The sequence below is a fragment of the Lactuca sativa genome, chromosome 3 (assembly GCF_002870075.4).
Source record: "Lactuca sativa cultivar Salinas chromosome 3, Lsat_Salinas_v11, whole genome shotgun sequence".
NCBI classification, from domain to species: domain Eukaryota; kingdom Viridiplantae; phylum Streptophyta; class Magnoliopsida; order Asterales; family Asteraceae; genus Lactuca; species Lactuca sativa.
The window spans coordinates 263,754,153-263,768,525 of record NC_056625.2 but is presented as its reverse complement, the minus strand read 5'-3'; the positions used below and the strand labels follow the sequence as shown (position 1 = coordinate 263,768,525).

The following is a 14,373-nucleotide window of genomic DNA, read 5'->3' as shown; positions in this document are numbered from 1 at the left end:
TTCCTTCTTCCTTGTGATCAAAATCACCACAAATGCCTTTAGATCTTCACACACACAGTTAGGGTTTGCTAGGGGGGGGGGGGGGGTTGGGAGCAATAGGGACGAAGGGTGGCTGAATGAGATGCTTAAGTAGGGTGCAAACCCTTAGATTAGGGTTTTTTCCAGTCAGAGTCTACTCATCGAGTCTGGAGGCCGACTTGACGAGTTCGTCATTTAAATCCTGCATCCAATCCGCTTCTACTCGACGAGTTGGGCCTTCAACTCGCCGAGTCCCAGGCCAAAAATGCAAAATACTTAAATAAAATACATACCAGGAACCAGGTGCTACATTGCAATAAACCAATTTACTTGTTCAGCAAGTGTTTGGATCCCACGATTTTAGGATTCCAAGACATCTTAATGACATCATCTTGGTTTAACTTTGATTTGCTATATCTCTATATCATTATTTAACTTCTCTTTATTCTGAATTTCATTAGAGTTCATACTCTATAACAAACATATTAGAAACCCATCCTCATACTCACTAATCCTCAAAGTCTTCGTTATCATCTTTATCTTATAATCCAATATAAGATCCATATGAATTTTATTAATTATTTTTCGAAAAGCCTTCCTCTTGAACAATTATAGGAGGAAATTTACTAAATCGGAATTGTATAATGCAAACCATCTATACCATGTAGATGAAATTGTTATATGACGTGTTAATACAAACCCACCCACAACATATGTTTTCATCATGGACGTCATCCATGAACATCACTTTCCCTCATTTAGCCCCATATAATATGGGGCTTCCCATTGATCTTGAGGGTCATGTAAAAAAATGGAGCTCTAAATATACTTTTTTATGTACAAGCAAAATCCGTCTATACTACGATAACTCCATAAATGTTATAAAAAATTAGGACAAAAGAACGATGGTATGATATATAATCTTACATAATTATATGAATCATGAGACTCTCCCAACATTCTTAGAAGCAAAGTTGGTCACAAACTCTTCATAATAAATATTCTCCAATATAGCATTCTCAATAGCTATCATTGTCAATCTATTAAGTCTTTATTGTGACATTGTGGAGCGTAAGTAGGACTTTACAACTTCAGTTTTGATCTTTATTAACACCTGCATTATCAAAATTAATATCGCCGTTGTTTTGATTCTTATATTTTAATTCTAAGAAGATACTTGGAGGTTATTTTTGGATAAACCTAGTATGAGCCCCATTTTTATACTTTCTTAGTTCTTCATCTTTTTCTTTACTTTTTTCACAGCCCGATAGATGCTTAGGAGGCATAATTCCTATGAATTGGATCATAAACATTATTCTAATCAACTATGCAGAGGCCACAAAACATGAACATGATTATAGAAACTAGAGGGAGCTAGAAATTAGAGAAATCACTGAAAACATAAATCAGATTTTATAATGCACTAATGTGAAGTCCGAAATTCAATCATCAACATATGTGTGTTACATTTGTTAATCATCAAAAACAACGAAACTATAAATACAAGAGGCCATCAGATTCAAAAACTATGTATAGTAGAATACTCGTTTAATTTCAATCGACAATAAAAAAAAATAAAAAAAAAAAAAAATAAAAAAAAGTGGGAGTGCAATTAGAAACTAGAGGTGAAGTATAGTGGCATAAAAATCCAAAAAAAAAAATAAGAAACATTGCTTAAGCTTTGCAGTTGCCGCAAGTTTTGAATTTTCAAATCGAAACAAAACGTAAGCTCTTGCTTGCCGCAAATCTACATTAGCACATTATTAGCCCAAATGCAATTTTTTATTTTATGTCGAATATTGTAAAACATGAGTTATTGCAATTAGGTATGGCAATGGAGCGGGTTTTAACCCTGATCCGATCCAAACCCTTAACAATTATATGGGTTTGGAGCATAGTTTTTTATCCGTTTACCTGTTAACGACCCGTACTCGCTAACCATTTTATTAAAAGGGTTGGGTATGGATCATCATTGATCGGTTCCGTTTATAACCCGCCCCGTATAATTTTTAGAATTATATATTTATATTTTATACTACCTAAAGTTTACTTTTAATTCCAATCGAAAGTCCAAAGAGAAAAGACCAAAGACTAAATTGTTTTTACATGGGTCTCGAGGACTTGATTTCTAGTCTTCCAATCATCTACTAAGAATCATGATGTCATTCATTTGTATTCTATCAAGCAAACACCAATTTCATTTGTATATCAATAAAGTCATTTATCAACCGAAAGAAAGTTCGTAATTGTCATTCTTTATCAATGCAATCGACGGTCAAAAATCAATAAGAAGTTATTACAATAATGATTTTAATTCCAATCGAAAGTCCTCAAGTATGTAATATGTTTTCTAAATCAACATTTGTTTTATTTGATAAATGTTATTTTAAGATTTATGAAAAATATGTTTGATTTTTCAAAAAACCTACGGGTTACGGGGCGGTTTTGGATATATGTCGATTCGGTGGATAAGGGTATGGATTTGACTATTCAAAACCTTGCGGGTTACGTAGCGGGTTTGGATCGGATTTTGAAATTTGTTAAAAGGGTTTGAATCGAGATCGATTCGCTCCAAACCCGCTCCATTGTCAGGTCTAATTGCAATGTTTAATTGTAGTGGGAGCACTTAGAATTGGAACAAAACATGAACTTTTGTCTTTTGAATTACCGGATTGTCGATAGTTGGACAACATAATGAATCGTATGTAAAATCGCCCCTCTATATAATATGGGTCATGTGCGGTTACCCACCTAGCACACCCTCAAAGAGGCCCATACATTTTATTAAATACATTTGAACTCCAAGCTAATAAATGAAGCCCATCAATTTCAACCCAAACCATACTTTCCTTGACCCGAGTAACGACCTCATCTCCTTGAACATCGTTTGAATGCTGATACAAACTTTAGACAAGTTTTAGATGACTTGAATTACAACCAAACCCAAATACCACCAACATACAAAATCTCCAAATCAATGAAGCCGTCATTATTGCATAACTGATACAAAGAACTTCACAAATATTACCAAGTGCCACACAAGAAGATATTATGATCAAGATTGATCTTTTTCTTCTCGATGTGGAACCATTTTGTGATTCACAACTCCCCTTCCCCAAACACATCACATAAGACATTGTACGTCTACCCTTCTCATTAACATCGAAATTCCAATCAACATTGCTCTTTTCGTGACCCAGGTTCACATAAGGGTTAAAACCCACGACCAGTGATGGGATTTCCTTTTCATTGCCATTAAAACTTGTGACTTGTGCAAAAATATTTTAAACGTCCGCTATATAATGCACCTTGCTTAGCATACAGGTTAATTATACTGATAACACTGATTGAATCAAGCCATCCCTCATGCCAATTATTTCTGGTTCAGGTACATGATCGACAAATCAAAAAACACTAGGAAAATAAAAATCGCACCAACCACAAGAACCTCGAACTCCTTCCATAATACAGTTTTAAGATTAAAAACGAAGTGGAATCATGCCGAGTGCTTCCAATTGTGCATGATGATATACTTTATTGATATTTCCAATTATTTCCAATTTTAATAAATAAACCTGGATTTTAATTATAAGCATCACATTAGTTGCCAAAAATCTTGCAAATTAACATCAAAATTCAAAAGTACTGGATTTTATTTCAAATTTTCAATGTTTGCGGACTAATATATTAACCATCAAATATGGATAATCTGATATTATAAAATAACTGTACTCTAATTGTTAATTTCCGCAAAGCTTGTCGATCCTAGTATTATACATGTAATTATTTTAACATGACGTGATTATAACTATGGAGACAGAATTCAAATGCAAATTCTAACTATCCATATTTTTGTTTCCTTGGGATTTATCTGTAGAGATATTTTATCGGAGTACTCTAGACAAGTGATAGAACTCGGAAGTTGTCTATTGAAGTTGACGTCAGAGGCTCTAGGGCTCGACCCAAATCACCTTTTAGACATGGGATGTGGCGCAGGGCTTGCTGTCCTCGGTCATTACTATCCTCCCTGCCCACAACCAGAGTTAACAATAGGCGCCCCCGACCACACTGACTACGATTTCATCACGATTCTTCTACAAGATCATGTTGGTGGCTTTAAGATCTTGTATCAAAACCAATGGATCGATGTTCATCCTAAACAAGGAGCTCTTATAGTGAATGCTGGAGATCTTTTACAGGCATGCATTTCTCTCTATCTCAAGCTTAATATCGTTGCAATATTGGTATGCAACTGCATCAATTAATCTTTTTTATATGAAGTGTAGATCTTTTTATGAAAAAAATTACTCATTAAATATTAATATTTCATACCAAAGAACTTATGGCCCTAGGGTATTAGGAATTAACATAAAGATGTCCTCAACCAAAGATTGAGGGTTCCGGATGAAAGGTGTAGAGTATGTGGGAGTTGGCGACTCTAAAAAGTTATAATAATATTACATATGCTCATCCGCTGCTTGCATACCCTACTTTTTTTTAATATGACACTGATTACAATCAATGGAATAATTTAGCTAGTTACAAATGACAAGTTTGTGAGTTCACGACACAAGGTGGTGGCAAACAAGGTTGATCCAAGAGTATCAGTGGCATCGTTCTTTATGACTGAGACCTTGCAAGTTATTGAACCAATCAAGGAGTTGCTTTCGAAAGATAATCCAGCCAAGTATAGAGGCACAACAGCAAAAGAATATGTGGATTACTTCAGAGCAAAAGGAATTGATGGCACTTCTGCTCTTTTGCATTTCAAGATCCAGATCAATTAAACATCAATTGCTGATTTCGCGCTACATGATGAATCTTTCATTTTCTTGTTCGTCTCATGTCATGTAATGTAATCTATCTCAAAGATATTTTCTTTGTTTTTGTGTAATATTTCGCAAAATTGTGATGTAATTGTTATATTATTTTTAATGGGCAGACAATTTACAAATGCAAGCTTAAATATTGAACACTTCTCATTAGCAAGTTCAAGTAGGCTAGAAGAGTATTTTGTAAGAATAACTAAATGTAATCAAGGTAAAAACAAGGGAAGAGAAAGAGAAACAAGATTTTTCCAAAAACAAAAAAAAAACAATTTTTTTTCATGATTGTATCTACAAAAAGCAAGTTCAATTAAAATTAACATTCTTACAAAAAAAACAAAAACAAATTTTTTTTTCATCATCAATCTTTCTTTTGAAAAAATAATCAATGGTTTTCATCTTTTTCCATGATTGTATCTACAAAAACCAAAATTAGGGAACAATTGATTCAATAAAAATTAAAAATTAGACAAAGAGAAACAAGATTCATCACTCATCAACTTACTCTATACAATCATTAACAAAAATCTGCAATAACTCATTTAACATTGTGTAAAAAGTGAAAACTAAAATAAAAAAGTGAAAACTAAAAACTGAAATCGATTTTCATAACGAACTAAAATCGGTAACAACTAACAAACTAACAATCAGCAATACGTTTAACAGATTGTGAAAAGTGAAATTGAAATTGAAATTAGTTGATTCCTAACTCAATCTACAATTCACAACAAGAAGCAAAGAACATAAGCATTCCTAATTGGCTAATTCCTAACTCAATTACTCATGAACAATTCAATTCCTGTGGTTCAGATACGATGGATTTTGACTTTTATCCTGACTTTGTGGTTTAGAAATCGGACTATTAAAGAAATCAGGAGGGTCCACAATCGGATTATTGGAGAAATCAGGAGGGGCCACAAGCCCACAACCTAATTTTGACAATGCAGGCTTAAAATTAAAAATTTTGTAGTTATATGGGCTATCTCCAACCAAAATTTCAAAAGAGGGGGGAGGGGGGGGGGGGAGGGGGGGAACAACCCCCTGTCGTCTTCACGTTCGTTTATTTCGTGCATCCCTTCAACGTAACCCAATTCCCGTTGCATCTACCCTTCAGCGAAAGACTATACTTTTCTTGAAACTGACTCTCAAACCGGTCATATTCAACATTCGCTCTGATACCAAATGTAAGAATAACTAAATGTAATCAAGGTAAAAACAAGGGAAGAGAAAAGAAAAAACGGATATCACCAACTTTGCTTGATGTTCAAGCTTTATTAAGAACTGAATGGGAAATTCCTAACATATATGCCTATTTATACTATAGTTTAAAAGACTCTTTATACTAATAATTTGAAACCTAATTGGACTCTAAAAGATGCAGGAATAAAACTTAAAAGACTAATAAAAAAGGAAACTTTCCTATTGCTAAAAACAAATTAACCCAAATTGTTGAAAACTTGACCTTATACATGACTTATGTGTACGGAGCAACACTTGGCTGAATGAAATTTAAGCCTCCTAAAAAAACTATAGTTTGAAAATAGATGTTGAAGTGTTTTTTTTTAATTTCTCTCCACAAAAAGAGAAAACAATTAATCAATAAAATATAGATTGATAGTACTAGCATGTACATTTTATAATATAAATAATGTTAAGCGGTTTTTTATAATGAGAAAATTCGGACAATAACCAAAAAAGGATGTTGGTTTGAAGAAAATAACCAAGGAAAAACATATTTTGGAAAATGACCAAAGGATCCGCAGAGCACCCTCTACGGATCCATTAATTGTTCTGCGGATCCTCTACTGCGCTGCGGAATGTTTGTTTTTCAATTATTTAATTTTTTTCATTTTTTTTTTTGTTTTTTTACGTTCATTTTCGGTTATTTATATTAATTTTTTTTTTAAATACACTAATACCTTATGTGATTATATGTAAATAATTTGACTAAAAATGGTTAAAAATAATGAACTTATGTTTAATATCAGTCAACAATCCCCTGTTGTCTTCACGTCCGTTTATTTCACGCATCCTTTCAACGTAACCCAATTCACGTTGCATCTGCCCTTCAACAAAAGACTATACTTTTCTTGAAACCGACTCTCAAACCGGCCATATTCAACATTCGCTCTGATACCATATGTAAGAATAACTAAATGCAATCAAGGTAAAAACAAGGGAAGAGAAAAGAAGAAAACGGATATTACCAACTTTGCTTGATGTTCAAGTTGTATTAAGAACTTAACGGGAAATTCCTTACATATGTGCCTATTTATATTATAGTTTAAAAGACTCTTTATACTAATAATTTGAAACCTAATTGGACTCTAAAAGATGCAGGAATAAAACTTAAAAGACTAATAAAAAAAAGGAAACTTTCCTACAGCTAAAAGCAAATTAACCCAAATTGATCAAAACTTAACCTTATACATGACTTATGTGTACGGAGCGACACTTGGCTGAATGAAATTTAAGCCTCCTAAAAAAACTATAGTTTGAAAATAGATGTTGAAGTGTTTTTTTTTAATTTCTCTCCACAAAAAGAGAAAACAATTAATCAATAAAATATAGATTGATAGTACTAGCCTGTATATTTTATAATATAAAAAATGTTAAGAGGTTTTTTATAGTGAGAAAATTCAGACAATAATCAAAAAAGGAGGTTGGTTTGAAGAAAATAACCAAGGAAAAACATATTTTGGAAAATGACCAAAGGATCCGCAGAGCACCCTCTGCGGATCCATTAAATGCTCTGCAGATCATCTACAGCTCTGTGGAATGTTTTTTTTTCAATTTTTTTAATTTTTTTTCGTTTTATTGTTTTTTTTTGCGCTCATTTTCATTTATTTATATTAATTTTTTTTTAAATACACTAATACCTTATGTGATTATGTAAATAATTTGACAAAAAAGGTTAAAAATAATGAACTTATGTTTAATATCAGTCCACAACCCCCTGTCGTCTTCACGCCCGTTTATTTCGCGCATCCCTTCAAGGTAACTCAATTCCCGTTGCATCTGCCCTTCAGCGAAAGACTATACTTTTCTTGAAACAGACTCTCAAACCGGCCATATTCAACCTTCACTCTGATACCAAATGTAAGAATAACTAAATTTAATCAAGGTAAAAACAATGGAAGAGATAAGAAAAAAAAACGGATATCACCAACTTTTCTTGATGTTCAAGGTTTATTAAGAACTAAACGGGAAATTCCTAATATATGTGCCTATTTATACTATAGTTTAAAAGACTCTTTATACTAATAATTTGAAACTTAATTGGACTCTAAAAGATGCAGGAATAAAACTTAAAGGACTAATAAAAAATGAAACTTTCCTAATGCTAAAAGCAAATTAACCCAAATTGATGAAAACGTGACCTTATACATGACTTAAGTGTACGGAGCGACACTTGGTTAAATGAAATTTAAGCCTCCTAAAAAAACTACAGTTCGAAAATAGATGTTGAAGTGTTTTTTCTAATTTCCCTCAACAAAAAGAGAGAACAATTAATCAATAAAATATAGATTGATAATACTAGCCTCTATATTTTATAATATAAAAAATGTTAAGAGGTTTTTTATAATGAGAAAATTCGGACAATAACCAAAAAAAGAGGTTGGTTTGAAGAAAATAACCAAGGAAAAACATATTTTTGAAAATGACCAAAGGATCCGCAGAGCACCCTCTGCGGATCCTCTACAGCTCTGTGGAATGTTTGTTTTTCAATTTTTTTAATTTTTTTTTTTTTTTGCGTTCATTTTCGTTTATTTATATTAATGTTTTTTAAATACACTAATACCTTATGTGATTATGTAAATAATTTAACAAAAAAAAGGTTAAAAATAATGAACTTATGTTTAATATCAGTCCACAGAACTGTTTAGAAATCCATAAAACTGTTATCAGCAGATCAGTGTACACCTCTGCAGATCAGTGTACACCTCTACGGATCAGTGTATAAATTGTCATACCGGTTAAATATTGTATCAACTCACCCCGGTATTAAAAAATATAGAAATGGCCTCCAATGCACCAACTTCTACGAATGCAACATCGTCGTCCAATACACCACGTCCATGGTCGACAAGAGAGGTGATGGTAATTATAATACGATGTTGGTTGAACATTTTTCAGAGGTGTAACAACAATGGTTACCCCTGATTACCTTGAAGGTGATGAATGGACCCGCATAACAGGTATGTTCAACCTCTCATTTGGACACGGAGAATATCAGGTATAAGTAGATATTCTTAGTAAGTGGAAGGAGTTAAAGAACAAAATCACATGGTTCAATCGATGGTATCATCATCTTAAAAATAGTCGTAATTATTATTACTCAAACGAGGAAGCTCTTGTAGAAATGATTTTAGATCATTACATTTTTTAGCATGAGGGAAAAGACTTCGAGTATGTGAACGCTTGGAATCTAGTTAAGAACCACCAGCATTTCATGTAGAAGGGTTTTTATGTGAAATGTTTTATGTAATATGTTTGCTACTGATGTATGTTTTCCATGTATTTGTACCGTTTTGTATTTTATGCTTTATGGAATAAAGTAAAAGTTAACTCAATTGGTTTCGTAAATAACCTAATACAAACCAAATACATATAAATAACGTAATACAAACAGTTGCATATAAATAACCTAATAAAAACAAACTACATTAAAATATCCTTCTACAAACGCAATACAAATTAAAAATATGGGAGATGTTTTTAGAGATTCAAAGGTCCTTCAAACTTGAATTCTAACCCATCACTAATGGATATGTATTCCGCTTTCACCGTGTCCAGGATGACTTCCTCATCTTCATTCGGAAGTGCGTCATCAATTTGGTATAAAGATTCATCAATTTGGTATAAAGATTGTTGAAAACCAAGACTTCTGTTTTTAATTCATACCATTTTGTTGTGATATCAACGGTGTTGCGGTAGTTTTATGGGGCAGCTTAAGGGTCAATGTTGAAGGCATAAGTTAAACGGGTCCAGTAATTTGGATCATTCACCCTAGTGGTCTTGTGGATATTAATATATGCACAAGTTAGACAGAGGTTATCCGCAACGCTCCATGGTATGGAAGCCATTATGACGGAAAATATGAGGGTTAATTGGTAAGTGATTTTATATTACTTATTCCGCAAAGTTGTTTAGTAATCCGCAGAGTTGTTTGTCAGTATATACATATTTTAATGTGTGTGTGTGTGTGTGTATATATATATATATATATATATATATATATATACCCAATCAATATCCTTCAAATGTGGTCCATCAACCATCCAGGCTGCTATACGCCTCAAATAATGTTGTTTCCCGGGTTCCAAAGTCGTGCCTTCAGGATTAATAATCGTCCACCTACCCTTCGACGGACTTATTTCCTTGAGCATGGACAACCAGATAACCAAATGTTGTGTGTTAGAAAAAACAAATTCATTTTGAACAATTAATTATCTAACCCTTTTTGTAATATAAAATAAGGGATGTGTGTTACCTCATAGAGCAACCATCCAGAGCCAATACCATGTAAACTAGACCAAAATTCTCAATTCATGTCAATACCTCTTAAAAGTCTATGCTCCACAAATACCGCCCCCATCTTCTTTCCCCACAATTTTCAAAATTCATCATCACAGTCTGCATGATTGTCCAATAGTAATGGTCTTTTTGCTACATTATTTTCCTTCTGTGGTTTTTTCCCTTTTCTGTTCTTCAATGGTTCCGTCGACGGAGGAACCTACAAAATCAATATATTAATTAATTTGGAACGATTACATACTATATAAATAGAAATTACTTAATTTTATACCTGTGTGTAAGACTCCTAACAAAATTTCAATTTCATTTCTATCCGCCCTTTAAACAGTGTAACTGTGTTATCCTCAACTTCAAAAACAGGCGGTGACGTCTGCACATACATATGGCCTAACTCGTGATCTAAACCACCAAAAAATGCTTCCCCTGCATCCACATTTTCCATATTGTTCACACCAAATTGTTTATCTTTTTCCCAATTATCCATTCTCTTCCCAAAGTGCTCGATTGTGGTTTTCAATTCACTAACAACACAAAATAACTTTTCTATTTTACTGTTTTCTAAAGGTATGTGGTATGTTTCCTGAAAATAAGAGGCTGAGGTGTAATCTGCTTTCTGAAACTGAGACGGGTGAGGTGATGGAGACCGCTGCATAGGAGGACTCCATCGTTGCGGTGATGGAGACCGCTCCTTAGGAGGACTATGTTGTTGCGTTGCCGACTGCACTTTTTCTAGAGTCCAACTTACATAACGCGCAGAGAATGGCAAATGGATCTCAACAGCGGTTGGTTCAAAATCACGTGGGATGTTATTTTCCTGCAAAATTAATAAATTAAATTTAAGTATATAAAATTGTTGTAATTTTTAACTATATGTAATTAATATAAAGAATGTATAACTATACCACTGAAACGTCTAATATATGTAAACATTGCTCGAGAGACAATTGTGTTTTTATTCTTCATGCCCTCATTCTTGGAATTTCATTTTCTTTGTGATATGCAAACCTCAAAGCTTTACGAAATGTCTCCAAAATCTATACCTATTATTACGACAAAAAATTATGTTTTGTCCAAACTTATAAGCACTTAAAAAATATAAGTAATTGCAGCTAAAACTGTGACAACCCGAAATTTCCATTCGGTCAACCCTAAAAGTCAATCACTTCGTATCATAAGTTAATGTCATTATTTCTTATTTTTAAGAAATATAAAGTTCGTTTGATTATTTTAATATTATTTTTAAACGAACGGGTGAAGGAAAGTGTCGTCTCGGGTTTTGATTTTTAGAAACCGCAAACACCTCGCGTCTTAGAAGTTCCCGGCCAAACTATTATGTTTGGGTTGAAAAATCATCCCAAAAACCGTAAACTCATACCTATGTATGAGTTTACTCCCCAAGACTAGCCATTATGTGTTTACTCCCCAAATACCCAAAAGAGTAAACTCCAAAAAGGCTTTTAAGTATCATCCTAAATTTCATTCCAAATCTTCAAACGTGTAAGTGTTCTAACCATTTCAAGTTAGTAAAACACCTAATCTAGTGTTTGTGCATCTAATCATCCACTCATTTATGTATTTTGTCAAGATTTCCAAAACACCAAGAACACACACTAAGTGTTCTTGGGTTTTTAGCTCAAATCAAGCCTCCTAATAGTAAGTGCTTCCATCCTTGAGTGTTCTTAAGCTAGTATTACATTTAAACATCAATAAATTATGCCAAGAACACAAGGTTAGAGGTGTTCACGGTCCAAGAATGTTCTTGGGCCGTAAACACCATAAATGGCACCAAAGTTTGCCTAAGTCCCTTGTTTAGCCCTAGTTTGATGTTTAAGACTTACCTTGACATGTTTAAACCTTCCATTGATGTGTTTAAGCCTTGAAAAACACCAAAGACCAACATTTATAGGTGTTTACGGTTTGGGGATCTCCCAAAACCGTAAACACCCTAAAGTATGTTTAAATGGGTCATTTTCCTTCCTTAGGCCTAAAAACTAACTTAGACTATTACCTAGTTGTGTTAAGGACTTGAAAACATGGCAATACCCTTTTCCATAAGGGTTTACGGTAGTAAACCCAAAGGGAAATGACCATGAGGCCGTAAACTCCTCTAAGGAGTGTTTTTGTTGCCCTAGTCCCTTCCAAAGGCCAAACCACCTAGTAGAAATGCTTCAAAAGGCTTGTGAAACCACAAAACAACACTTGGTCAATAGGAGTAGAGTTTACAACCGTAAACCCTAGAGTTTACTGTCGTAAACTCCTTGGGTTATGACCATCAAAACCGTAAACTCCAAGGGAGTTTACCCGTGAACTCCAAACACCCTAGCTTTGCCCTAACAACACTTGGATGCAATCCTTGTGATCTTTAACACTTGAAACAAAGTTTTTTCATGTTCTAGAGTGTCCCAACTTAATTTATTAGTTATGTTTTGGCTAATTAGTTATATATATGTTCATTATATGATAACTAGGCTCGTGCGTGTGTACAAGTCTTCATTTGTCACCTATCACCGTACCCGACACTCCAATCCAATCCACTCACCATAAGTGAGTTCATACCCCTTTAACTAACCTTTGAAATACTTTTAAATGTTTTAAATGCTTTAACGGGGGGGGGGGGGGGGGGGGGGGGGGGGGGGAAGGATTCAAGTTGAATACTTATAGTTATTACATCAATCACATGTGATTAATAACTACAAAACCAATGATTTTATTACTGTTTATCAAACTGCTTTACAAACTCGTTTACTTATCAATTACTTTTACTTAAACTCTTTTATACTTATTATAAATTGCATGCCTATATATGTATAGTTATATAAGCAATGTTTAAAAGGCTTAGGAAGGCCGTCCACCCTATTTCCTTTTCGCGCTTGAGATGTGGTCTGGTGGGATATCGGGTAGCCGTCCGAAGGTCGTTTCAATATTAATTATATATCATGTGTACATATATAGTCATAAAAGTTCTTCCATATTCATGTGTACTAGTTACATCATTAGTAAGTTACCATCGGGGTAGCACAGGATAATACTTATACTATTGGTAGATCAATGAGCCAGTTCATTCATGAGTCATTACTTATTACTATGAGAACATATACATTACATTACTATGAGAACATATACAACTATATTAGAAGAAGAACATATACAACTATACTAGAAGAACATATACAACTATACTAGAGAGAGAACATATACAACGATACTAGAACGAGTAACAATACATTACATATACATGATACGTTAACATAATTGTGATCCACTGTATCGGAGCATGCCTTCAATGTCATGGCCCGAGTTGTAGCCAGAGTCTCTTGGAGGGAGAGCGTGAGTTTGCGTATAGATCTATACTGGATTGACTATCCTACACCTTGTTGCTAGCTACAGCCAGACCTGCAGGTCTGCGGATGTCAAACGTCATACCTTTTTACGACCTGCATTTGTCGTTGTTACCTAGTCGATAGTATGGTACAATTAATCACATGATATCTTAATATAAATCCGGTTTAAGGTAGTTAATACAGCAGTAGTTCCTATAATACAACACTACGGTACTACAATAATTTACCCTTTACATACATTTAGTGATCATTTCACTTAAACATTAATGTACAAACTATATTTTGTTAATGATAGTTATACATGGGAAAATTACACACTTTTACGATAACGAACATACAAAACAGATACGCCTTGGTAGAAGGCTACTTTTAATAGAAAATATAGGTTTTTCTGAGAGATTCAAACTTTTACAAACACCGACACTAAAATACTTATGAATTCACCAGCTTAAATGCTGATAAACTCTTTCAAAATAACTTGTATTCTCAAGTCGTCAGTAGACAGGTACCGAGGCTAGCTTTTGAGAAGATGGAGCGCATCCAAGACTCATCTTATTATTTTGATTTACTTTTTGGTGTCTATAACTGTACGGAACACACTTGTATTAAAATTATATATTTAATGCATTGGATGATGTTGTTTGCTTATT

At 33.7% G+C, this 14,373-nt stretch overlaps 1 protein-coding gene across 1 annotated transcript in view; it reads left to right on the top strand.

Moving 5' to 3' along the window:
• The window catches only part of LOC111915036 (1-aminocyclopropane-1-carboxylate oxidase homolog 1), a 53,804-nt gene extending 48,820 nt beyond the window's left edge, over window positions 1-4,984 (top strand). Inside the window, exons 2-3 of the mRNA XM_023910741.3 lie at window positions 3,896-4,217; window positions 4,554-4,984. Coding sequence (XP_023766509.1) covers window positions 3,896-4,217; window positions 4,554-4,805 — 574 coding nt within the window. The 3' untranslated portion in view covers window positions 4,806-4,984. The remainder of the gene's footprint in view (window positions 1-3,895; window positions 4,218-4,553) is intronic.
• The last annotated feature ends 9,389 nt before the right edge of the window (window positions 4,985-14,373 follow it).